The sequence below is a fragment of the Helicoverpa armigera genome, chromosome 1 (assembly GCF_030705265.1).
Source record: "Helicoverpa armigera isolate CAAS_96S chromosome 1, ASM3070526v1, whole genome shotgun sequence".
NCBI lineage: Eukaryota > Metazoa > Arthropoda > Insecta > Lepidoptera > Noctuidae > Helicoverpa > Helicoverpa armigera.
In genome coordinates, this window is record NC_087120.1 from 6339451 (window position 1) to 6366515 (window position 27065).

Consider the following 27065-nt stretch of genomic DNA (forward strand, 5'->3'; position numbering starts at 1 on the left):
ATTAAACCACCTATAGAATTCCAGTTAATTCAATTTTGCGGTTGTTTGTTCCCTAAATCTAAATGTCGTGTTGCCCACTGGTAAATTTGTTTTATCTACTAATTAAATGTAGGTACTTACCACTAAAATAACATACAGCAACATAAATATACCTGAAAATTCAGTTTCATCAAAATCTAATTTGTTTTATCTATTAATTAAATGTACTTACAGCCAAAATAACATACAGACAAAAATATACCTGAAAATTCAGTGTCATCAAAATCATTTTTTTTTTCTTTTATGTGACAAAGCACAAAAATTAGACTAGAGATAAGTCTAATGAGTTGCATTCTAATAAAGTTTTATTATTATAGTAGGTATGTAGGTCGCAATCAAAGCTCGAAAATTGTTTAAATAATAACTTCTAACTTTGTTGTAGTACCTACCTACGGTAGTATGCTTACCTAAGCATTAAGATAGAAGAATATATTTCTCCGATTGATTCGTCAATTTATTGTAATTATCTCTATTAACATATTCAAATTCAGTTACAAATACATAATGTCTTTAACTAAATACATGTTATTAATACATTATATCAATCTAAAAATATACCTGGTCATCAAGTGATACACTTATGGTCATTTCCAATATTCTGTCTATCTCTTCTTTTGCTTACCTACAAGAGATAGGAATTCGACATTACTTGTATGGGGCTAGGCTTATCTCTAGTAAGCAAATGAACAGATAGATCGAATATCGGGAATCGCCGATAATCCATTTCACCATTAAGTAGTAAGCCTACTTTCAAGTTCACCCACGAACAGCAGGGCCCTTCTGTTTTTTAATTAGTTCTGTCCGAGATACGAAGTACAAACTTACATAATTTCATAATTATATAACATCCACATACTAGTCTATTGTAAGCAGCTGTTTATCATTATTATTAATTGGACTTCTATTTTTAAATTATTTGTTTATGTTGAATGCGTTAATTGGATGTATATTTTAAACTTTGAGCTCTCACAAGATTTTATCTAGGTACTTATGTTGCTGCCTTTTCTTTTCGGAATTTTCTGTGGTTGCTATTATTTTTAGCAATTGCTGATATTCCGCTAAAAACCAAGATAAAGAAAATGGATTAAATCTTTTTTTTGTTCAAAATCGATATTTTTCAATTTAATTCTTTTGAATCTGTCTGTCTGCCTTGTTGAATCTTCCTGTAAAAAAGCTTTCAGGAGATACCTACGGTTGCATTTACAGTCTATGCCATACCTTTGGCCGATCAAATACTGAAAATGTCAATCAAAGTAAACCTCGTGGCACTTTGCATCGATCCTTGCATTTGTTAGAATGGAACTAGGTCCAAAGATACCCATATGTTACCTACATGTAGGGCTGCCATCTCGACTTTCGACAAACCCGGACAAACTTTAAAAAAACCCGGACATTTGGCGTAAATCGCATTTTTTTAAAACGAAATAAGACCTTATTTGTAATCCATTTACTATTAACATTCAATGAGGTGCTTCCTTACATGAAAAGTGTCCGGGTTTTCCCCGGACACTTCTTGAAACCCCGCCCGGACGGCCCCCGGACGGCCTCCAAACGAGGACAAATCCGGGGAAACCCGGACGGATGGCAGCCCTACCTACATGTTATGCAACTGCCTGTCTTCGCAGGACTTTGTGTTCATTATTTTACATAATAGGAAATGAAATAGAAAGGTAAACTATAAATTAATGTTTATATTTGTTGTAACAACATAATTTAATTTACATAACTTCTGCTGTCTTTTTGATAATTACAATGCAGTTTTTGTTCCAATTACCTTTGTCTGTATTTCCTTTTGACGCTCGAAATTTTTGCGATGATATTGAGTTTTTTTTTTCTTTACTTTATTCGCAATAAGAGATGACCGTCCTCCAAGTCGGACTTGTCCCCCGAGAGTTCCGAACCAAAGAATTCTAGGATCGTAAGAAATTTTCAATATTTAATTTTACAAAAAAAAATATGCATCGTAAAAAATACAATACACTTTCTTAAAACAAGCCCTTCGCAGATCATGTCGAATCTAGTGAAAAACTTTTACACATTTACATTATGTGCATCAATGTCAAAAGTAGCTACATTTTCTTTCGCATATTTTCTTTCATGAGATAAAACATACACCTGATTTTAAATGAACCTCAATTACTTCAACAACACCTACCACTAACACTATGTTTTAGCGCAAACAACGACTTTGCATACATCGCGTAAATCACTAAATTGATAGTCCGCCATTCAAACTAAATTGATGGGATCAAAAGCTGTGCTTGTGCAGGATATTTATTCATTATCACACCTATCGATTATTATTCGAGAGGTAAAATTAATTAATGTTTGCACTACATCGTTGCACGAGGAAGGAAGGTTACGTTAGTGCAAAGAATGGCTGAGGAACCGTCTAGTGAGTTGTAGATCTGTGATAGTAAGCTAACTTTATCAGGCGTTATGAACTAACTAGGTACTTATTTCTTAAGTACTATAATTATTTTGTTCTGTAAGTATTAAGAAGGAAGGAAAGGCTTTACTTACCGACGTAGACATGGTTATTATGTATGAAGTAAGGTAAGTAGTTTTAATAAAGTGGTAAGAGGGATACATTTTATTAATACACTGTGGTTAGACCTACTGAGAACAATTAATTACCTATAAGAGGTACCTATCGATCTTATTAATTAATATAAAGGAGATTTTTCTTATCAATAAACTAATAATTTGGCAAGGTTTTTTGACATGAAGCAAAAATTAAAATCGAAGTCCTTTTTGATGTCGGAATCATTTTGACCCGACTGTACTATAAGTAATTAATTACAGCCGGAGAGTATTGAGTAAGTACTTCGCTGCATAAATGTAGCGACCAAAAACAAAAGCAGCGATGGCTGTTTTTAATTGATCCCACTCATCAGAGTATTCAGAGATATTGAACGGTATTGGAGTGGCACTTATGTTCGCCATGGTTCGTTTTACTATGCTCGGACGAAACGCCCGACCGTTTAATTTTAATGCCAGTCGTACCTATATCTAGGCAACTGTTAGTGTCTGTGTACGTGACCGTTTGTGTTTATGGATTATTTAACTTTTTTTAGAGCTGGTTGACAGCTTGAATTCGGTAGCCCGCCCAAGCGTCTAACAGCCTGATGTAATTTTTATGTAACACCTTGATGCATACTGATTTAAGTCTAGGTGTTATGCATTTAACTGGCAGATAAGTAGGTGCCTACATGATGACAGCAGCGGTAGAACAACGAAAGAGTTCAACATGTCATTTACATAATTTTAATTACACAGATCGTCGAGTTATAAGCACCATTGTATGGTCATATTATAAGGGTGTATGGGTGTTGTACCAATTGATAGGTACTTACCTATCAATTGGGATTATGTTTGTCACTGTTCCATGAGCAAACGGCCGAACGGATTTTGATGAAACTTGAGAGCAATTAAGGTTACCTATACCGCTATCCGTCAAATAAGTAAAATATTATGTAAGTATACCTAAGCTAAATACGCGTAGCGCGCTCGGATACCAGGATCTTATTTAAATTAAATAAAAATATTCCGTAGGTACTACAGTATACCTACCTACATTTTGTCCACACGGGAAGTAGTTCCCTCGGGACGTGAGTGAAACCGCGGACGGAAGTTAGTTATAAATAATGCTTACTGGGCCTAACCTCATTGTCAAAGCAGTTCTATACAAGTCAAATGGCAATGATTTTCATAGAACCAGATGATTATGGGATTTCACTATTTCAGCTACATAATAGCTACTACCTGAGTACCTACTTAATTAGCTAGACTACGTATTATTCATGAGTATGAATACATGATGCATCAATACATCCTCTCATGAAAAACTATCTTACTAAATCAGTTTTTTTAATTATTATTTTTGAACAGCAAGTATCACATTCATAAGAAGTGTGATCGAGTGTGCAATCTAACTCACATGCACTTGATTCTTTTTATCCGCAACCCGAATAAAAATTCCTAATTCTTAGTAAGATATATCACATGGACATATCTACAACCTTGTTTAAAGTTTCGATCCGCCCTTCGACTTCAATATGAAACAAAATATAATTATAATTTAAGAAACTTTTGGATATAAAATTCAAACTGACCGCCTTAACTCAATGAACGGTAACCCCGTTACAAAAACAACAACTCTTTTATTAAAGCTAGCAATACTAAGAGCGCGGCCCAGTGACAGCTTGACTTGTTGACAGCCAACCAACGTGGATGCTGATTGGCTGGCTAATGAAATTGGATTATGTCAATAACAGCTGATGAATTATAACCTGTGAATATGAATACAATGTAAATACAGCAGATAAACCTTTATTTAAATAATTTAGCAGAATGGCGAGCAAAGGTGTAGCAATTGCCGAACTGTTTACCAAAGCCGTTGCCACCACTAAGTGCTTTGACCAAAATCTTCGTAAGGTAAAGAATGGTTTTTCAGTGATTTACTTCGTACTATTTTTAGAAAATTTTTCTGTATTGGGTAATTATAGCTTCAAGTTTATACAGTACGCTTATCAAATTGAAAATTGTTTATATAACCTACTTACTAACAGTCGTAAATGGGTAAATTATGTCACCATTTCTTGTGGCATTGGGAATACTTAGAATACTTCTTCAATAGTGTGCCTAAGTTTTGTTATTTTTTATAATCATGATGTTGATACGAAACCAAAACAATTTACAGTTTTGAAGGTCTTCATTACCCTTTCTCCAACCTGAGATACTTTTTGAATACAGAAGCTAGACAATAGAAGAGTAAAATTGTTCATGGTTAAAACTTTTTAATTTTCTGATTATTTTAGGTGAAGGTGGTATGCTGTGGAGATGGTAGAATGGTGACAGAATTCCAAGTAGGTCCGGAGCATTTGAACCAAAGAGGTACACTCCACGGTGGGTTCATTGCTCACCTGGTGGATGCAGTCTCCACTTATGCGTTAACCACTAATGAAAAGGTGGATACGAGAGGAGTGTCTGTAGAACTTAATGTCAGGTTAGTATACTGAACCTTGAATTATTAATTTTACTCCAGTACCTGCTTAATTTAATTTTATAAATGTTTTGAATGAAATTGTGTTAAGCCCTATAGGAAAGATACTGTAAATTATGTGACTTAGATTGTTGAATGAATTGCATTAAAAACTAATAAATTAAGTTACTTATATTTAATATTTTTTCAACTTCTCTCATTAAGTTTCTACATCCAGTTTGTGTTTTAAACCAATAAATCAAAATATAGTTAATATCTGAATATTTGCACTTGAAACTGATTTTAATTTTAATTATATCTTCACTTGTCCTTCATAAGCTTTTTTTTAAACTTTCTTTTAATTGAGTCTTTAAAATGTTTCAGCTACATGTCTGCAGCCCGAGAAGGTGACAATGTGGAGGTTGAAGCCATCACAAAAAAGATCGGCAAGAAGATAGCCTTTTTAGAAGTCCAAGTTAAAAATAAAGATAAGAATCAATTGCTGGCAACCGGTAGACATACCAAATATATAGGAATCTAAAGCAATAAACTTATGTAGATAAAATCCTGCAAAAGTATCCATCTGTCTTAATGTAGCCAGTAGCTCTTACACGCCAAAACTACTGAACCGATTTAGATGAATTTTGGTACGTAGTCTATACCCTGAGATAGGACATAACCTACTGTGCCGCACGCATGCGAATATTTTTTTTTCTGGCGCGAATTCATTCATATTTTTTTATTAAGTAATTGTGTTTTTACGTATGTCTCTTATTTATAAGCCTAAAGGAAACGAAGTCAAGGGCACAGCTAGTTCTGAACCTAGTGAGATAATTGTTCATAGAAACAATTATGTTGTACAAAGTAGTACCTAGTAGTAATTAATAAGAATTTTACGAGGTATTTATTAGCAAACAGATTTTATGTTGCGATTCTCATTATTTACTTTATTAGCAATTTACCAATCAATATACCTAGTGACAAAATAATATTGTATTTTTTTACTCACCCTCAGTTTACAACTTGATCAATGTTGCGGCGGCTGTGCCAGCTATTCCAATACAAGTGAATTGAGGACCTTTAAGGTTCCTATGTTCCTTGTGTACTTGTGTAGTTAAAGTAGTAAGTACATAGTATTGTAGAATGAAAACCTCCTACTATTTGAGGAGACGGTTAAAAAGGTATTGGGTAAGTAATTTAACTCTTGATACACTGTAAAAATGTAGGATTAAACAGTTCGCGGCAAGTAGGTTTGCGTTTCAGAAGTTAGCTGATTGTCGATTTACGCATGCGCGAGAGTGTTTCGTTCTTTGACTATGATCGTCAAGTCTTTAGCAAATGTGGGAGAAAAATGGTTAAATTCAAAGAGGCACATATATTTGGCTCGGACTAGAGAGTAGAATGTTATATTTTCAGAACAAGGTATTTAATAAACTTTTATGTTTCTGTCTAGCTATGTGAGGTTTTTAAGGATTCAAAATGAAACCACATTAGGTACGTTTTTCTCATTTATTTCACACCCAGATTGATATAATGAATTGTTACAGAATTGAATATATCATTATTTTTAAGCCTGCAATTTACTCTTTCTCCTTTGGGTTAAGCTCCTTTTTAAAGGAGTAGGATATCTGTAGACTAATTGACTTAAGGACCCATTACACGATATTATGTTGTGGAACCAGTTAGACCTATTCCGTCTTACCACAAAAACTTTTTAACGTCAGTTTAAGACTTGTCTAAAAAAATGACAAATTATGACGTTGACATACCTATGGTTCATTTTGGAGCCACATTTTTTTTAGACAAATGAAAAACAGTGGTTAAAGTTTTTGTAGTAAGGCCAATTATGTCTTTGTCCTTCTTTTATCGGAAACAAAAATCTAAACAGATGGGACCGTCATTTGTTTAGTCCGTGTTTGTATCGTGCGTGATTTAGGAAAAATCGCTTTATTTTAGACATCATATACTAGGCCTGCTATGGTCTGGCGTAGCCTGGAGAGTGACATTGACTAACACAAGAAAGTAAGTCGGTAAGCTCATCTAGCAAAAGTCATGATTTTTTGCTGGGTATGAGTCCTTACGTCAAATGGCCTAAGATTTTGGTTTTAATCACAGTACTATAAAGGTGCCAATTTCTCCCATTCAACAACACTTTCATTACCTACCTACTTATCGATAAATCTACGTACAGGCAGGATTCCGAGATATCTAGAGATAACGTAGTTAGCCTAAAAGGCACATCCCTCTTCGTGGTGTGTAGATTCCTTATTCTTGGTGTTTTCGTCTTCTTGCCTTTTACAGTCATTGTGGTGTCGGTTACCAGTCTGGATACAACTATATTTCAGTGCTTTACATGTAGTCTGCCTGACATATTCTTGGAACGTGTGTCAAATATCTACTGCTGTCAATGTTGTGAGATACCTCAAAGGCCTTGCCCCCTGTCCGGCTATTTCGCTTGTCTTCAAATTGACAATTCATGGTGAAATTCTAAATTCTATACCTAGGCACCTTTTCCATCCTATTCGTCTCCTCGGTTCTTACAATGTAGGAAACTACTTAATTTCTAAGTATGTAATTTTAAAATTTTAAATGCATTCTACATCTACTGCTACACATTACATTAATAATGTCTGAAAGACTTATTTTTAGTAACAAGGTTTTATTGAACGGTTTCCGTTTCCCTCAAGACTGACAACTAACAAGTTACTTGGAATCACTGTATTCCAATACTGGTAGTTAATGTGAAATTATCTGATGTAGAAACTTAGCTATTGACATTTGACTAGTCGTAATGTAACTACGGCACTGACCATTTCCATGAAATGATCAAACTATTTGTTCAGTGCTGGGTTCGCATGGCTGTGTTACAATTTCTATCGAATTGGTAAACACGTAGTATTTGTATTTGATTGATGCTCATGTTACAAATGAGGCATTTAGTGCTCATTAAAATGGATAAGACCTGCCCATTTTACAGTACCTACAGGCTGCTTAGCTCCGCTGGGTAAGTTTTCCTAAAGCCAAATGTAATGACTTCCATTCACACCTCTAAAATGTTTGGGCAAAGACCCGAAACAATATATTATAAGTATTATATTACACTAGTTTACAAAATCAAACTTTTTGCCTGTTGCCGTGGATTTAATGGCTGGTAACATTCACTTATGTTTAGTTTTTATTAATTACACCCGCAAAAATTTTTTTGTAGCTCGACTTTACTTGTTATTGACTTTCTCTTTTCTGAACCTTTTTCAGTCGCTAAAGTACGTATTTTATTGTAATTATACAAATATGTGAAGTTTTTACAACACGAGTAGTTCAAGGAGGCATTGTTTGAACAATCCAAACCATGTTTGTTACTTATGTGGAGAACATGTGTCTGAGAAGTGTAGAAATGTCATCAGAAACGCTTAAAAATACTTATTTTTTTATATTTTGGAATGTTGTTAGATAAAAATGACAAATCTTGGGCTCCTGATTGTGTTTGTAAATCGTGCGTTGAATACTTAAGATTATGGAAAAGTGGTAAAAGAAGTACTTTTAAACTTAAAACACCAACTATTTGGAAAGAATCGACAAATCATCTCGACGACTCTTACTTTTGTAGCGTGAACATAAACAGCTTAAACACCAAAAATCGAGCTAAATGGCAAAACCGAAGTAGTACATGTGTTCAGCGTCCAGTGCAGCATTCACCTGAACTTTCAGAGAATAAAAATTATATTGAATTTTGAAAAATTATAATGAAAATTATGTTGAACTTGTCGAAGACCTGCTCTTACAATTAAGAGATATGGGATGCAATTTGAGCATAAACTCACTTCCTCTTCAGTCATCTGGACAGATTTCCGAAAAATTTAGGAGATATGAGCGAAGAGCAGGGAGAACGTATGCATCAAGATTAACGTGTCATGGAAGAACGTTATCAGGGTTTCTGGGATGTAAATATGATGTCTGACTATTGCTGGTCTCTGATACGCCATTTCCCAAAGTCTACACATAAGAGAAGAGCTTTAAAGCCAAGTTTTTTGGAACTTAACAATTAATATAATTTTTTAACAAATATTCTTTAAGGTTTTTTCTCTTTAAACCGCTCTTAGCTGAATCTCAAAAACAAGAGCTGATAAAAAAAAACTACTAATAGTTTTAAATATGGTTAAATATGAGTAGTCAACAACAGCTTAAAAAATCCCGGCAACAAATGTACTGTAAACTAGTGTTATGGATATTCGACTAGTTTACAACTGGTTACCTAGTTATTAAAAATAAACCTTTAATCGGGTTATGTTCTACAGAATGAATAACTTATGAAGGAAGATATCCTCTTGCTCTTATAAAACTGTTTGTATTTTCCAAATTGATATCTAATAATTTTGTTTTGTAGGCAGCAATATCCAAAACTGCACTATATATTTGATGATAGTTATCATTGTGGCTGCACCCATCGGTCGTGTTATGGGGATTATCAAAAAGTGATACAATCGGTTAGTCACTTTTGTAGTTATCAATCAAATTCACGATACCTTTTACGATCGCTTTGTCATTAATAAAGAACATGTCAAAATTATATGTACGTGGTACCTACCTCTACCTGCCTACCAAATGCTGTATTTATTTAAGCTTGTTTAATATCAGAGTATTTACCTGTATCAAATAATATTTATGATTTACAGGTACCATATCATAAAAATTTATATAATTTAATATTTATAACATATAATTTATATCGGTCTTCAATATAATTTTCGGTACCTAACTATATTGACATCAATCAATCAAATGATGATGATTTGATGAAACATTTTAAACGTAAAGTCCCATTTTATTTGCGTTCAGAAATGCAGTCCTGTAAGTACCGCTTCTGAACTTCAATATGACACACTTGCTGAGGTACGATTGATATGCTGCAAAGCAAAGAGGTGCAAAGTCATATGTTCCCGGTGCAGCTCAGAGCAACTTTCATATTTCCAATATGAGCATTTTATTGCCTAGCCAACCTTACCTACTATTTGTCGGTACAAACTCGGTACCTACTTATCATAAAGTTCTAAATCGTTACATTGCATTCACTTGCCTGATGATGATGATACGTTACTTCGATTAGGTTTCCGACCAAAATACTCATTGAAAGTTAGATCTTCCTTCATAAATTATTCAAATATCTTGAATTATAATTTACGTACTAGAAAGTCCAATAAATATCATGTCTATCAGTTAAAATCTATTGTTTTTAATTATTATATGAATATTATGTAAAATGCAAATTATTTCAGTAAAAAAACCTAATAAATTAATGGTCACCTTAAAAAAAATATTTGCAAAAATAAAAGAAATTTATTTAAAACATAAACAACATACTCAGCTAAGTAATATACATATGTATCTAATTGAACAGACGAAAACACCTTTAACTCACGGGCTTGCGTATCTACATAGGTAGTACATCCGAAACATAGTTATTCACATATGTGTTTTTACCGTATTTAATCAATTTGCACGTGACCGTTAGAATGCGAAAATAACCTAATATTACACACATATAACATGAAAGCTGAAGCCTTCTAAACAGGCCCTTAGGTGTTCAAAAGCCATTTCACTCGAACTCTGATCGGTTACACATATATTTCACAGCATTCCATAAAATTAAGTCGATAGACAATAAATTATATAAAATAACATTTACAAATAAACAAAATGAAGCGGTTTTCTTATTCCTAATACGTCTAATACATAAATGGTTTTAACTAAGAATACTAAATAGCTGGTAGCTAGCTACTACGAAGAAACGCGACACTCCGTCATCCCCCACAAAATTGTATCTTTTTATTTTTGTGATTTTCAAAAATGTACATTCTGGCAATTCGTAATTATTCAGTAGATGGTAGTTGTTTGATAAGTATATTAAGTATTTTTTTTACAAAAAAAAAATCAATACTTTAACTCCGGTTAACTAAACCTGTCGTTTTTCACGTAGTCAAACCATAAAAATTATATAAAAATTATTTTTTTTTTTTTTCAAGAGTTAGATGTACTTTTTCTTAATAATTTCTTAAATAAGTTTGTTGTTTTTGAAGGTATTAGGTATTTAACTGCGTGGAAAAAAACTAATAAGGGTTCCGTTTTTTTCTTTTGAGGTACGGAACCCTAAAAATCGCTACTGAAACTGTTTAGCAAGTAAGCAGTGCCTAAAAGTTACAGCAAAGCAACCGGCCTTTAGTATTCTTTAGTTATAATAGTAACATGTTGACTCCTAAACCTAATGATTAACTTTTTTTAACATTATGACGCCTACTCACTACCTTCTACACATTTAATATTAATGTTCAAAATATCATTATCAGAATGGTAAAATCGTTACTCACTGAATCCAAGAGATAGAGAAATATATTAATTTGATTAGGGTATAAATTCAACGATGGATACCAAATTTAATAGAAATAGGAAATTAATTTAATAGAGAATGTTAAAGTAATCTTAATTAGTTGGACCACATAGACAGGATTAAAGCTTACAATGTAAAAGGATAGAAACATTATAGATAGTAGATAATATATTATACATAAATAACAGGTAGATAATATAAAGAATACATAGATTTCAAAAATCTTTAAAACGTTTCCAAAAGACCGTGTTATCGTTGCCAGTTTGTCAGTTTATTCCAGTTTGCATGTTTCCTCCAAATATTCAATTCGTTTTTTCAGTGATGCGATAGTGTTCTCAATGTCGTGATGGGATTCTTCCAAATTGCTCAGGCGTTCGTCGTCAACTTTGTTTTCGGAGGTGTCCACATCCCTGCGTGCTCGGCGCTTCGCTCGCTCCAGACCACCTTCACTGTCGCCACAGCTCTCACAATCAGCCCAGAAACGCAAATCCATGGAAGGCAAATCTTCACAAGAAATCAGACCATCTTGAACTTCAGGAAGCAGGAACACGTTTTCTCCGATTGTATCAATGTTATCGCCGTTGTCACAGAGGATTCGTGCCAAGCTCGTCTCTTTCAGCTGTCGCAGTTGATCAGGTTTGAATACGGATGGGCTTTCATACCAAAATCGATCTCCGTCTCGTAAACGTTTGAACTGTTCCACGAGCAAGCATCTGAACAGCGGCCCGACTTTTCCACCATCTACTTGATCCTCCAGAATACCACCTACCCATACGTCGATGTTGTGCACTGAACCATAGAGCTCTTTCAGCTTATCACGCACACTTTCATCAGTTATTTCACCAGCCAGGGCATCAAAGTCATTCACCTCAGTCATATTACAAAACTGGCGCCATTTCGTATATGGTGGGATACCATGGTCACGGCTTCTTTGGATGTTGATAGCAGCCAAATCAAGAGCAACAGCATGAGCGGTATAGAAAAGCTTTTCAGTGAGTTCCGAGTTCAGATTTTGCGTAGGTGTCTTCAGTTTCGCTGGCGTCGTAAACATTCCACGAAGTAAAGGATCAACTCCACCTTCATCGACTAGTCTCCATGGAGAGAAGAATGCATTTCGGAGCAATAGATGGCCTTGCGGGATAGTTTCAAAGTTTTCATCGTAACGATGCAGTAGAGGATTGATCATGGAGTGTCCAAATCTTAAAGCAGCAGTGGCGAAAACATTAGAAATTGATGGGTTAAGGCTTGGATCATATTCCTTATATTTTCCTAGTAATTGGTGTACGCTCTCTCCTAAAACAAGAGGGAGCCAGTGCTCGTAGGTTATGATTTGTATCTGAGCACCAACGATCTTTCTCGCTTCTTGATAAACTCGGTCGCCATCCCAAAATGGATTCAGAGCTTTCAATTGAAGTGCAATTCTATTATGTTCCCTCATCCAAATTGTATGCATTGCTGCTAAACCGATTTGTTCATTAGCTCTGATGTCCCCTGCTACAAAGCAACTTCGAGTACTTTCGTCCAAGTTACGCCTGCAGTCCATTCCATTTATACCTACTGTTGGCAGTAATGGTTTACGACCCGGGAACGTGATGCCTACTCGTAACAGCCCGTTTTCATTAGTCAAATCTCGCAGATCTTCAGCTACCTCTTTTTCGAAACCATACACTTGCGACGCGTCAATGAATGAGGTTAACTGATTTATTTGTTCTCTCGGCTGCAATGTTCCAAAAAGAACAGAAGTCATTCCAGACCCACATACTGCACTGGTTCTAATGAAATCAATACAACGGCGGTTGGAAATCCTCGGATCATTTGAGGGCACATCAATCGGGAAACATGGCGCAGCGTATTCACATGTTTTTTTACAATCAACGCCATCCCAGGTCTGGGAACTGACTGATGGTAAAGCGTGGTCTAAGTCATGGTCGAGCCACTGACCCCATTGCATAACCATATGCGTTATTTTCAGATCTTCAGATATATCATCAGTGGTTATAATCGAAGTAGATACAAGACGTGCACTTGGTAGAGTAAATCCATTATACTTAAGATCCCTATTCCAACCCACCGGTTGACTGAAACCGTTTTCATAAATTGGGAAAAGGATACGTCTGAATCCACTTAGCGAAGATCCCCATGTAGGATGCGCAAAATTATTACAACTTCCATCATAACTGCGATACTTGCTGTGGTAGCACATGTCTGAACAGTCTTTCTTCTCTCTATGAGCGACACAACCAGATAAACGCGCAATGACATCTAAATGTTGATTGGATAACACGTTTTGGTAAAAGAATGGTTCAGTCGATGTTACTTTATGGCCAGTCTGGATGAATCCCCTCACTTTATCTAATGTCCTCTCGTATATTTCAGCTGCTCGTGCAACTTCTCTTGCTGGCGCGTTGGGGAAACTTGTTATACGATATAGTTGGTGGATATCTGTTTTCGCTGTTTTGTTGCCATTGAATAACTCATCCATAGTCCTTTCAATAGCTAAGTCTACATCTCTGGTTGCCTCAGTTAAAGCTATGTTAACATATTCATCGCCAGGTATAACGCGATCTTTCACTGTTAACAGAGCAGATGCAGTGTCTCGTCCATTCTCATTGAACACAGAACATTCGTACCTACCAGAATCCCTTATTGTCAAATTGCGGATAATCAAACTTCCGATTACAGTAATTGAATGTCTTGTATCTGTATTTTGGAGATAGGAACCATCTTTTCTCCATTCAACTGTAGCTGGGAGCTCACTATCTACTTCACATGGCAACTGAACTGTAGATTCTCGGAAAGCATCCGTGTCTTCCGGCTTTATAGCAATACGTGGACGAACGCGTTTAATTTCTTGAACTGTTAAAAAGGCTGACCCTTCAACATAACCTTCGGAATTTTCAGCTCTGCAGTGATATATACCATCATCGTCTGAAGTTATTGATCGAATGGTCAAATTGTGATTGTCATTATCCAAAATAATATTTTCAGATTCTGGTAATGGCAGTGTGTTTCTAAACCAGGTGATGGTGGGTTTCGGATATCCTCTAGCAGTGCATGTGAAATGGACATCCTCTCCTACTCTTACTGTTTTGTTATGGGGCTCGACGATAAACGAGGGCGCGACTAAAACAAAATAAATAACGCAATTCAATCTACGACACTGATACTTAGTTCTTGGACTTGTTTAAAATTGACTTCGCCTCAAGGTTTATTCCTTCCTCCGTGGAAAATGAAGATTGTTTACTTTATTGTCATTTATACATTTGTCCCACAATAACAACGTTACCTATGTACTAATAATGTATTATGAAGCATTGACTCAATATTTTATGATTAAGCAGAGTAAAGCCGGAAACTCGGTCAATTAGGTCCTATTTTTAGAACTCCTATGTAAACAAATGACTTACCTATTATTTCAAGAGTCGCAGTTGCGTTAACTTTTCCGTGGATATTTTCAGCTACACAGGTGTACACTCCAGCATCGGTATCTTGAATATTATCGATAAAAATGGAGCCATTACGATGCAACGACATACGCTCAGTCAGCAAAATCCTTTCGCCATTAAAAAGCCAAGAAATGTGTGGTTTCGGGTGTCCCTTAGCAATACAATCAAAGTTGATATGGCGCTGCTGGCTCAGTGTCGTAAGATGTGATCGTGGAGCTAATGTCAGTACAGGAGGACCTATAAAAGAGGAAGAAAATTTAACACTCAGAACTATTTTTAATTTTGAATTTATTATTTTTACCGTCATTCTTATTTATGTTATGAAAGGGGTTGAAGATGAAGCTTCTGTAAGACCACAAAGCGGGTATGAAAACTAGCTAGGAAATTACATCAAGGCACGTGCCTCCTTTGCTTGATTACCTTACACAAAGGAATTTAAAATTTTGCGTTATATATTTTTTTGCGTTATACTATATTTAAATATTTACCATTTTGTTTAGGTTCGTTGATAGTCATTTTAGCAGGTTTCGAGTGGGCTTCTCCAACAAGATTTTTAGCCATGCATTCAAAATATCCGGTGTCAGCCTCGCTAATGTCGTGCAACATTAGAGTGCCGTTGTCCATAACCTCGTACCGCGTACCGTCGATGGGAATTTCGTTAGAATCTCTCAGCCAGACTATTTCAGGGTTCGGGTCGCCGGTCACAATGCAAGTGAACATTGCAGCCTCTCCGAAATTCACAGTGATGTCTTCGGGGTCCTTTTGAATTTCGGGTATTTCTAAAACGATTGACGATGTTTAGATATTTCTACATAGGTCCAATCTATTAAGAAGGACGTAGTTTAAAATACTTACTACAATCAAAATCGCGTACTTCCAGCAAAGAAAGGGGCATTCCAGTAACTCTGGAGGGTTGGTAGCAAGTGGCGTCTATGAACATCTCATTATGTGAAGCCATCATCTGCACGAGCCACATCATGGAGCAATCACATATCAAAGCGTTGCTATCTAAACGCAATTTTCGTAGTTTTGGCATCCCCGAAAATGAACCAGACGGAATCTTCTTTATATGGTTGTTATGCAAATACCTGAAATTAATTACTCGGTTGGATGCAACGAGGTAAAACTAAAATAGTTTTCAAAGAAAATAGGAATAATAAGTAACATTTGCGTGTCTATTTCTAGTGCAACATTTATGAAGATTATTACTATTTTCTACTGTATGTACTTACAGTCTCTCCAAACGAGGAAGATTTGAAAATGTTTGCGGATCGATGTGGTGAATTTCGTTTATGTGTAAATACCTGTAAACAAAAATAATATTAGACACCTAACCGAAATATCTGAAAAAATAATAAAAATAGTTTCGAATTCTTATGAACCCCTAGAACATACTTTTGTGTAGGTCCCAAAGGTTTATAAAAAATGATTGATGTCAGATGGATGTGGAAGCCGGACAATGCAGATATCATCAATTTATTAACGGACACACCGCATGACAGCCAGCTAATATGCACCATGTCTCTTTAAACATTTTGGGTGAATGTTATGGAGAACAGAAATAATGAAGGGACATTGACTCTAATAAACGTCAGAATATTACATAATTCAGTAATTAATTGCTTGCCTAATTTTATGTAAGTAGTAATACTTATCCGATTCTAATGTAGAGGTATGCCCTTGCTAACTTGTTATCTTATATTTAGGTTCTACAAATTTACATCTACCCAAAAAGTATTGATCCGAAGGAAGGAAAAGTATGAATCCTTAGAACAGAACACAGTATACAGAAGTAACACGAATAGATTTAAAGAATAAAAAAGAAGAAATATTTAAATCAGATGTACGTTCAATCAAGTTCGGTGTGCCACAGGGAAGCGTTTTGGGCCCGCTCCTATTTCTCATATATATTAATGATCTACCCAAAGTCACACGACATCCAATGACGCTATTTGCTGATGATAGCACTGTCGTTATTGAATCAGAAAATAAGAGTATGAGTTTATATGAAAATGAAATCAATGACACTATTTCCTCGATAATCAACTGGATGTCCAATAATAATCTAAAAATAAATCTAAGCAAAACTAAAATGATGTGGTTCAGCCAACGTAAAACCACTCCCCAATTAAATATCTAAATATATAAAACTCAAAGGTGACTGACTGACTGACATAGTGATCTATCAACGCACAGCTGAAACCACTGGACGGATCGGGCTAAAATTTGGCATGCAGGTAGATGTTATGACGTAGGCATCCGCTAAGAAAGGATTTTGATCAATTCCACCCCCAAGGGGATAAAATAGGGGATGAAAGTTTGTATGAAACTTGCCCACGCAGACGAAGTTGCGGGCAACAGCTAGTTAATTATAAAGGTACACCACTGAGCACTACAGAAAAAGCAAAATTTCTAGGCGTAACCATTGACACAAAATTAAACTGGAAGGCTCATTCTGAAGAACTTAATAAAAGATTAAGTACATCGTCGTATGCCCTATGGAAACTTTCATATGTCGTGAATTCAGACGCATTAGTTACGGCATACCATGGTATCGTAGGTTCAGTGTTAAGATTTGGCATCTTATTCTGGGGCAACTCCACGAATAAGGAAATGCTGTTCAAATCCCAAAAAAGATGTATCAGGGCAATGTTTGGATTAGATATCACAGACAGCTGCAAGCCTTATTTTATAAAACATAAAATTTTAACCCTACCATCTTTATTTATTTATGAAACTGCAATTTTTGTCAAAACAAATTCAAATTTATTTAATCGTCTCTCGGATGTGGTAAGTCGCAGCCGGAGAGATAATACTAAACTATGTGTAGTTCGATCAAACACAACACTAATGCACAATAGCATTTTATGTTTGGCCCCAGTTATCTTTAATAAAATACCAAAAGAAATAAAGACTTTGAATTTAAAACTATTTAAAATACATTTGAAAAAATATCTAATTGAGAGGTGCTACTATAGCTTGACAGACTTCCTAAACACCTAATATTATGACATTTTTTATCGATTATAATTGCATTATTACAATAATATTTGTACGCTGTTTAATAACGGCAAAACATGATGATTCTTATTATTTATTATACCTTTAACACCTTGTATACCTACTCATGTTTTACAAATAAAATATCTTTTATCTCTTCTTTTATCTCTCTTCTTCTTTAGGAAGGCAGAAAAAGTTATCTTACAGAGCATACAACAATATTGCAAGGACTTCCCGTCTAGAAGATCAATTCATCGCGCAAGTACAGACTCCACTTCCAACAAATAGGTACCTATTATGGTATAGGTGCGCATTAAAACATCTTAAAAATGCAAATATAAAACAATAGCTGTTCCCCAAGTCCTAAGGAAACTGTTAATCACACCCGAATGAAAAGTGGGTTCCCTATGACCTTTCTCAAGCTCTAAACTATCTGCATACTTTAATTCAAATAGTTTCAGTAGTTTCAGCTTGAAAGCGTGATAGACAGACTTTGACCGAGTAGGTAACTATAGGATTTATAAACAGGAATTTTGGTCCGTTTACTATGGACGCTTTTCGTATGGTAATTTTAACAAACTTTGACTCCTAAACAACTTCTCAGGAGACACAGGTAAGTAAGGCAAGCAACTGAAAGTATAGGATCCACGACAGCATTTGAAAGATGACTCTATCTTGTATCAACATTTTCTATACTAATATAATAAACAGGAAACCTTAATTTGTTTTTAATCAGTAGGCAACGAAACTACTGGACCAATTTGTAAAATTCACTGTTGGGAAACTAGACAATTCCCGACTTACATACGCTACATGTTATCTGGGTACCTTTGGGCAATACTACCCACGGGATGCGGGTAAACAGCCAGTTAACAAAGGAATACGAACTCTTTAAGTAGGTATACTTCAAACATAATAAAATTGTAAGCACTTAAACGACTATTGCAAGCACTTGTTAATCGTAAAACGACGTAAATCAATCAATGCTATTATCGGTTCAATGTTTTTAAATTGCATAAATCACTGTCCATTGAGGGTTATAAATTGAGAACAATTGGTTATTGAACTTAATTCAAAAATCTTATTCCAATGTTATAAAGTTCTACATATGTTTTGGACAGTCACTTATTATTTTGCAAATAGTTTCTTCAATGTTATTAAGCGGCCGACTTTAGACCAGGTTTTCAACTACATAGAATCATGGACATATCTATATCTATACATATAATAAATCTGTAAAAAAACTTTGTCTGTACATTGAATATAATAAAAAAATAATAATTGAGTGGAGTTCAGAAACAGTAATAGAGCACAAATCCGAAAAAAAAATTCTGTCTGTATGTCTGTATATCTGTATGTCTGTATGTCTGTATGTCTGTTTGTTTGTACACGCTAATCTTCGGAACTACTGGACGGATTTCAATGATTTTTTCTTTGTTGTATCGGTATAAAGTCTGGGCAACATATAGGCTATAATTTATCTTCGAAACTTGAAGACCTGGTGCAGAACTGCAACAGACCAACAAAACTATAAGAGATACAAAAATGGTGCCATGGCAAAAATTGTTCCACGTGATGAGCATTTTTGGCTGAGAGAATAAATTTGAAGATCTGGAACACCTGATGTGGAACCCCAAGAGCCCAGCTACACTGTAGCATATACGGGTATGAAGTTTTAGCAAAAGTTGTTCAATCTGATAAGCACTCTCTGTTGACTTATAAAACATGAAGATCTAAAACACCTGGTGTGGAACCCCAAGAGCCCAGCTACTCTGTAGCATATACGGGTATGACGTTTTAGCAAAAGTTGTTCAATCCGATGAGCACTCTCTGTTGACTTACAAAAATCGAAGATCTAAAACACCTGAAGTTGATCTCCAAGTGCCCTACAACACTTGAAATGTATAGTAATGACGTTTTAGCAAAAGTTGTTCGATCTGATGATATTTTCTGTTGACTTATGACAAAGTTTGCGCACTGGATAAAATTCATTCCTGTATAATCGTCAATTTTACTCTTTTACTACAAAACTTTATGGAACAAATGTTCGAGTTTTAATGCTATTTGACTGTTGTATTCTTTTCTATTTATCTTCGTGACAGGGTAGCCTACTCAGTAACGCGGGGGGCGAGGGGGGAGCCAGCTAAATTTTAATTGATCAGGTATCTTCTTCACAATAAAACTATTACCATGGCTAGAAAGAGGTCGAATCTTTTCCAATGTTCCTAGGGAGAGAATCATATGATCCCAAATATATACCGAAGAGCGTTTGGAAGGACTTGATGCTGTTCGAGGACATCAGTCTGCAACTTGCTCCGAGAAAATCTCATCGGATCGCGAAGCGCGCTTCCGTCATTTTCATATTTACGCATCATAGACGTGACGTCACGAGCCCCCACTCTCCGACTTTGTTGCGTGAAATCTCATTGTTATTATTGTTATTACCTCAAGAGCCTTTTCCCCAACTATGTTAAGGTCGGCTTCGATGCAACTGAGTACCAGTGTTTTACAAGAAACGACTGCCTATCTGACCTCCACAACCCGGTTACCCGCTCAACCCAATACCTCTTGATAAAACTGGTCACACTTACTGGCTTCTGACTACCAAGAATGTTCATTGACAGCCGGGACACACTAGGAATGACAGCTCCTCCAAAAACCGGTCATTGGTGTCCAAAATATTCTTAGAATTTGAAAGTACATACGAACTAAGAAAAGTTGCATTGGCAGGTACTTGCCAGACATGGAATCGAAGTCACACACTCATACTTGAGAGATTGGTTCTCTAAACACTAGGTCACCACTACTTTGTTATTTAAGGGTCCGCTCAGAAAGACCACTTAAATGCGGACTAATTAGAATCACTACTATGGTCACGCCTTTATTGCGTATTTATTCGCCATTGCGCTTTAGTTCTTAGCGTTTTGTTTAGTCTGCTGTGCTTTTGTCGTTGACGTGAAAAAGTTAAATATATGGAACGTTTCGAATGATTTTGCGTATTCCGTTGTTTTCCCGTCAACGGGCCCTTTAAATTCAACTGATGTTGAAGATCTGAATCGTCTGATGACGATTCAGATCTTTAATTTTGCTGACCCCGTAGTCGCCGGCATAAGGGACACGATCCGCGTACGAAGTCGCGGGCAGAAGCTAGTTGGATAATATAAAAGAAAATGCTGAGTAAACTCTGCTGTAACACTGCGACAAAAGTACATAACAGGTTAAAATTTTTATGCCCATCTGATACTTAGAGCCTTTGAACAAGAACATTCATGTTACTTTTTATCCGGATGCGGAAAGAAGTCTCAGAACGCGGTAAGAACCGCGTAATACCTAAGTAGATATTATTTCTACAATCAAGAGTTTGGCTTATCAGCACTGCAATCATGTCTTATAAAACCAAGTTCTCCGCTGCGTCTATCTGTCCACATGGGCGTAGCCACACTGGGGCAAGCTGGGGCACTACCCCACCCTGGGCCCTGGCTCTGACCTATAAGGTGTCTGATTAAACAATGTTTTTTTTACTAACTCTAACTAACAACATCAACAACACATGTACTATCCGTAAGTTATTGCACAAAAAAATTGTCGACTTTGAAAAGAGCGCGATCAAAACAAAATGCACGCTCGAGTTCCCGAACGTGCGCGGTGCGCGCGTCATTTGAAAGCGAGCCGTATTCCCTAAAAGAATAGTTGCCATGTGGCGTAACGAGCCGAGCCGTAAATCTAATCCAAAAAATAATGCATTGAAGGAGATGGAACTGGTAGATGTGATCAAAATTTCGGAAATGCAATTTTATCCTATTGTAAAAACCGCGCTCGCTATTTTGCTTGCCCAGCCATGTACGACCTGTACAATAGAACGATCGTTTAGCACAGTGGTTCTTAATCGGTGGTCCCTGGAGGCATTCCGAGTGGTCCGCGAAGCTTAGCTGCGCAACGTTGCTATACGTTATCTAACTTTATTTTTATCGACTTATCTATTCGAGCGAGGGGGTTTTCGTATGGACGTAAATAGGGTGTGTCGTACCTAGTCCCCCCATTCATGAAAATGTATATTTGGGCGACATTTTACGTAGTTTTTTGGTTTTGAGTCTTAAAAAATAATTAAAATTTCGCGCTCGCTTCGCTCGCGTATTCAGAAACTATAATATGTGTGTATTTGTCAAGAAACAAAAACTTAAGTACGTTTAGGCTAAATTTTACGTAATATTTGGTTTAAGTCCGATAAAAATTTCGCGCTCGCTTCGCTCGCGTATTCAAAAACTATATGCCCTTATTTTTGCATTTGTCAACAAACAAAAAGTTAAGTACGTTTGGGCTACATTTTGCGTAATATTTGGTTTAAGTCCGATAAAAATTTCACGCTCGCTTCGGTCGCGTATTCAGAAACTATATGCTCCTATTTTTGCATTTGTCAACAAACAAAAAGTTATGTACGTTTGGGCTAAATTTTACGTAATATTTGGTTTAAGTCCGATAAAAATTCCGCGCTCGCTTCGCTCGCGCATTCAGAAACTATATGCCATGCTTTTGGCTTTTGTCCTGTGTGTGATTGTTTATTTTCTGTACCTGAAAATATAAACCTCTCCAATTAAGAGATTAACAAGTTTGAGATTAACGGCTCAAGATACAAAAATCGGAGGGCCCCCGCCCTCCCCCGGGGGATAAGTTGACTGCTGCCCCAACCTGAGCCCAAAGCTGGCTACGCCCATGTCTGTCCACGATGAACTCGGAAACGATGAGGTTCAGAGTACTTAGCGAATTATCTTTGTTTTCATTCATGAACAGAGCAAAGGTTTCTGTAATGATTAAAACCCCGACGAGTCGCTCGTAAACGCATATTTGAACATCGCTCAAACACGAAAAGCACGTTATGTACTGTTTAATATTTACAATGATCATTACGGAATTATTAAATCGTTAAAACTTTGTCAATGTTATTTAAATAGGTAAATTGCAGGAATGAATGCCTATGACATATGACATAAGTAAATACGGCCGGCAAACCCGTATTTATGGAAACGCTCCGCCGGTGGTTTGCTTTGATTAGTAGATTGTATGACAGATAGACTATGAAAAGTAAGCGGTTTTGCTATTTATGTTTCCTAGTCCAATTATTGTGACATTTGTGCAGGGGAATGTTTTTAGTAAACTAGCTTTGGGAAGATATTGCAGTTCAGCATTCTTGCATCACCATTATCTTTAAGCATACGCCTCATAACATGCGTGTAACTTACCATCTTTTGAAAACGAAGCTACAATCAAACCACTCCTGTTTGGCTCTACATTGCAGTGTATTATCAAGATAACCTTTGTTGATGCCAATGCAACGTTACAAGCATTCGGATGGCATTGCAATAATGGTTTCCTTAGACTAACTGACGGTGGTAACTGAACAATAATTTCAACTGAATCTACGCATGGATAAGCAAGCCATTGTATGGCACACATTGTGGTGACAGTATTAATTAAGGCCAGGCCATAGGCACAGACACAGAACAGGTCGCTTCTAAGGCTGGTAGTGAGATACGTTGTGTCTGCAAGCCAAGGGGCAATCAATTGCGTTGTCTTCAATAGCATATTATGATGAATGCCTATTCCAATACTATTCAGTTAAACCAGGACCGAGAAGTTAGTACACCATACAAAAGCAGTTACCATTTGCTCAGGTTCGCACGTGCGTTCTTGCTGCATTCGGCTTTAATTATCATAATTAGTTAAGCAATATCGGTAATTATTTGTAAAAAAAATAACTTCCTGAGTTGAAAAGAGATTTGCTTTTATTTAATATTTACCGCTTTTTATCCCTACTGCAAGTATTTTATAAATTAAAATCTCTGGAACATTATTACGATTTACGTCCTCTAAATCTGACGTCAAGCTAAGTCTTTTGGGTTAATGCGTTAACAGCAATTCAGAATTTGCAATAATATCTCTTGAACTAATAAATTGTGCATTGCAAAACGTTACAGAATTACTGTCAAGACATAAAATCTCATTGGCATTGTGCCCTCGCAATCAGTACATAATAATCAATTGTCTGGCCGATGGGTTTGAACTGCACTGTGTACTGTACAGAGCAAATCAACCGCCGAAGTTCGTGAATCATCTTGCAATTACTTTGGTGGCAAGTTAGCAGTGCAACAAACAACTTGGGAGTTCAGTACTCTGTAATAATTAAACACTCTGTGATTAAGGTCATTTGTTTAAATCACAGTCTACTAAGACATGCACTTTTTGACCGCTAACTCATTATGAACTGCTCGAAACACTGGTTTCAAAATAATTAATTCCTATGAAAATAAACTGGCGATGACCAACAATACTTAGTAGTGAGAAACAAATGAGGAAAATGGGTTATTATTACAGTTGTATGCGATAAACTGGCCAACTAGTGCGATTTCTGTGTCTTTGTTTAAACCTTGACTCTTGATGTTATTCCTGTGAAAATGAAATTGCGGTATGAGCGTTCTGCACCTTAATGGTTCGGGGGTATTAAATTCTTACACAAGAATGTATTCTACATCTCACACCTTAATAACCTTAATAACATAGCGACTCTGAAAGTCACATATGCACCCAGGTACCTATATCTGCAGCCTAACTTAGGTAGTATATAATTTGGTGACAAAAAGATGGAGAGTTGGACCGCAAAGAGATTTTTAGGACATAGATTAGTACTTTCAGATTTTAAGACAAAGTCTACCAATTATAAAGCTGATGAGCAATCTCAGGAAGTACTATACCGATTTGAGATTATTTCAGTTTTAGACAGCCCATGTATCAAGGAGGTATAGGCTACCTTCTATCCGTGTGCGACGATAATAGATTTTTTATCGTAAGTTTCAATCACCAAACTGTCAACATGCATCGTGCCTAATTGCAAAATTACATAATTCGTAACAAAATATAAAATCAATGTAAAAAAACGGGCCGCAATCTTTTCAAATATGAATGCAGCTGTTCTATTTCAAGTCGGGACGACATCTACTGACAGGCACAGTTTTACGCGAAATATTTCAAGGAGCGCAGAGTAGAATTCCCGACACTGCGACGATCTGAAGCGGGTATCACTTACAGTGTTCAGATGCCAAGGTACTGAGATTATTCACTTTTCGACTCTCAGATTTCATTTAGGTCATAAAGGATATAGCCAGGTGACATTTACAAATAGACTGGACCGATAGAAGATAATGCAAGTAGAGCATATTTCATTCTGTCCATCTTTTCTTATATTGAGTCAATTTGTTCAATCAGAGGTACCTAAGAGGACGAAAGGCAATTTCTTACTTCCGCCAGTTGTTGGTACTTACAACGAGGAGTAAGCCAAGAAAGCGATTGTTTTTCCAGTTAAATCCATTGAATAGCTACGAAGCTAAGGACTGATTCTTATGAATTACTAGCTGTTGCCCGCAACTTCGTCTGCGTGGGCAATATAGAATAGTCAAAATACTACTTATCCCGTAGGTGCATTCTTTCACGTGACAGTATAATTAGGATTAGCACTTAGCAGTCGCATAGATTCATTGATCAAGGTTGTGTTGTGGATGTGACCATTTATCTAAACAAAAGAAGTAAAGTTTGTGACGTTGTGAATATCTCTGGATCTAGTCAGCCAATTTGGAAAATTATTACCTATGGTGCGTAAGTAATTTTCACAGGAAACAGTTATAATCTATGTCTATATGCTTTGATCTCAGTGGCGTGCACTTAGAGAGGCCTATGTCCAGCAGTGGACTGCGATAGGCTGATGATGATGATGATGATGATATGCTTTGAGTCTGACAAAGCTGTCATTTGTACATTTTCTGCAGCTGCTGCGACTAATCAGAAGCCAGAAAGTCTGTCAGTCTTACCATGGATATCGGCTTGTGTAGTTGACTGGATTGAAGATAGGTAGATAGGTAGTCGCTCCAAGCAAAATATTGGTACTCAAACAGATTCGGTGACTGGAAGCCAACACCAACATAGTTGGGGAATAGCCGGATGGATGATAAAATGAGTCATCATCATCAGCAGGCGCATAGGGTAGGATAGTTACACTACTGGGGAGAAACACTTGTATGACGGGGATTTTCTGTGCACTTACTCACTATGGTAAGGCTGACCCCACATTAGGCGTGCGCGATCCTCGGGCGTGTGAGTAGCGCGGGCGTCGCGAGCACGCTGCATGAACGTCGCGTTTTGCTGCCCTGCGGCATTTACCTACAGCGAGGTCGCGGCGCGCACGCGTCGTCACTTTGTATCTGGGCTTGTTTTTAAAGCTACAGAATCCTACATTACCTACCTACCTCACGCTTAGCAGCACTTGCGAGAGACAGATCCTCCTTTCTTCTAGGATTAAGTTTACATACTTTGCATCAGAAAAAATAATGAAGGTCTACTTAATACTATTCACTCAAAGTAATTTGTTTTAAGGCCACCACATTAGTGGAAGAGAAGCTAAACTATGTTTATGAAAAAATCCTGATATAAACTCCATCTGTAACTTTAAATGATAATTAATTGTTATACTAAAGTCATCATTTTTGACATAATATTCAAAAAATAATTTAGATGGCACCGTTTTAAATTTGGCTGAGAACTATTATTTTCCTTTCATCAAGGTAATAATTATAATTGGATTTTGTTGTGGCACGGCAAACTGACAAACACTATTGAAATGTCTATCGAAAAATTACACTACGTGTTAAAATATGGTGAATTACGGAAAATACACAACTCCATCTGTTGAAATAATAATCCTCTATAAAGAATGTATGGTAATTTATTGTCATTTACCACCTCGCTCCTTTGACAAATTTTATGTATTTTATTTAACACAGATTACCACAGATGGAGCTACTTTAACCTTGGCTAAACACAATTTTCATTTTTTTTTCTTCCGAAGTTACTTATGAAGGTGTGATTTTCTGTGTAAAGGTTAATAATAGGCCGATCAACTAATATAAGTACAACATTCAAATGTACAGTTTTGACAAACAGATTGCGTGTCGTAATATTTTACATCTTGAATTCACAAAATTAATCATATCTTTTGATAGAGTGAATCGATTTCGATGAAACAAAAACTAAGTAATACCCCAAGTTACGTAGAATTTTTGTATATAAGCATTGTCTGCATTGAATTCGTAGATTTTACGTGAATCCCGAACGAACAAACAGATAAACAGATAAACAGACAAACAGACAAACAGACAAACAGACAAAAATG

At 36.2% G+C, this 27065-nt stretch overlaps 2 protein-coding genes across 2 annotated transcripts in view; one reads left to right on the plus strand and one right to left on the minus strand.

Annotated features, from left to right (window-relative positions):
- Positions 1-4283: 4283 nt before the first annotated feature.
- Positions 4284-5698, plus strand: LOC110377811 (acyl-coenzyme A thioesterase 13). Its single transcript, XM_021336833.3, has 3 exons — positions 4284-4476; positions 4860-5047; positions 5408-5698. The coding sequence occupies exons 1-3, from the start codon at positions 4393-4395 to the stop codon at positions 5562-5564; spliced, it is 429 nt and encodes a 142-aa protein (XP_021192508.1). The 5' UTR covers positions 4284-4392; the 3' UTR covers positions 5565-5698.
- A 1198-nt stretch (positions 5699-6896) lies between these two features.
- Positions 6897-27065, minus strand: part of LOC110377821 (peroxidasin) — a 42761-nt gene continuing 22592 nt past the window's right edge. Inside the window, exons 3-7 of the mRNA XM_049852379.2 lie at positions 16084-16155; positions 15707-15939; positions 15340-15630; positions 14813-15088; positions 6897-14528 (exon numbers count right to left, since the gene is read on the minus strand). Coding sequence (XP_049708336.2) covers positions 11677-14528; positions 14813-15088; positions 15340-15630; positions 15707-15939; positions 16084-16155 — 3724 coding nt within the window. The 3' untranslated portion in view covers positions 6897-11676. The remainder of the gene's footprint in view (positions 14529-14812; positions 15089-15339; positions 15631-15706; positions 15940-16083; positions 16156-27065) is intronic.

Excerpts from the sequence above, each read along its gene's own strand:
- LOC110377811 (XM_021336833.3), top strand. The coding sequence starts at position 4,393 with ATGGCGAGCAAAGGTGTAGCAATTGCCGAACTGTTTACCAAAGCCGTT. Across the intron at positions 4,477-4,859 it reads TTGACCAAAATCTTCGTAAG|GTGAAGGTGGTATGCTGTGG; the intron begins GTAAAGAATGGT and ends TGATTATTTTAG. Across the intron at positions 5,048-5,407 it reads TCTGTAGAACTTAATGTCAG|CTACATGTCTGCAGCCCGAG; the intron begins GTTAGTATACTG and ends AAAATGTTTCAG.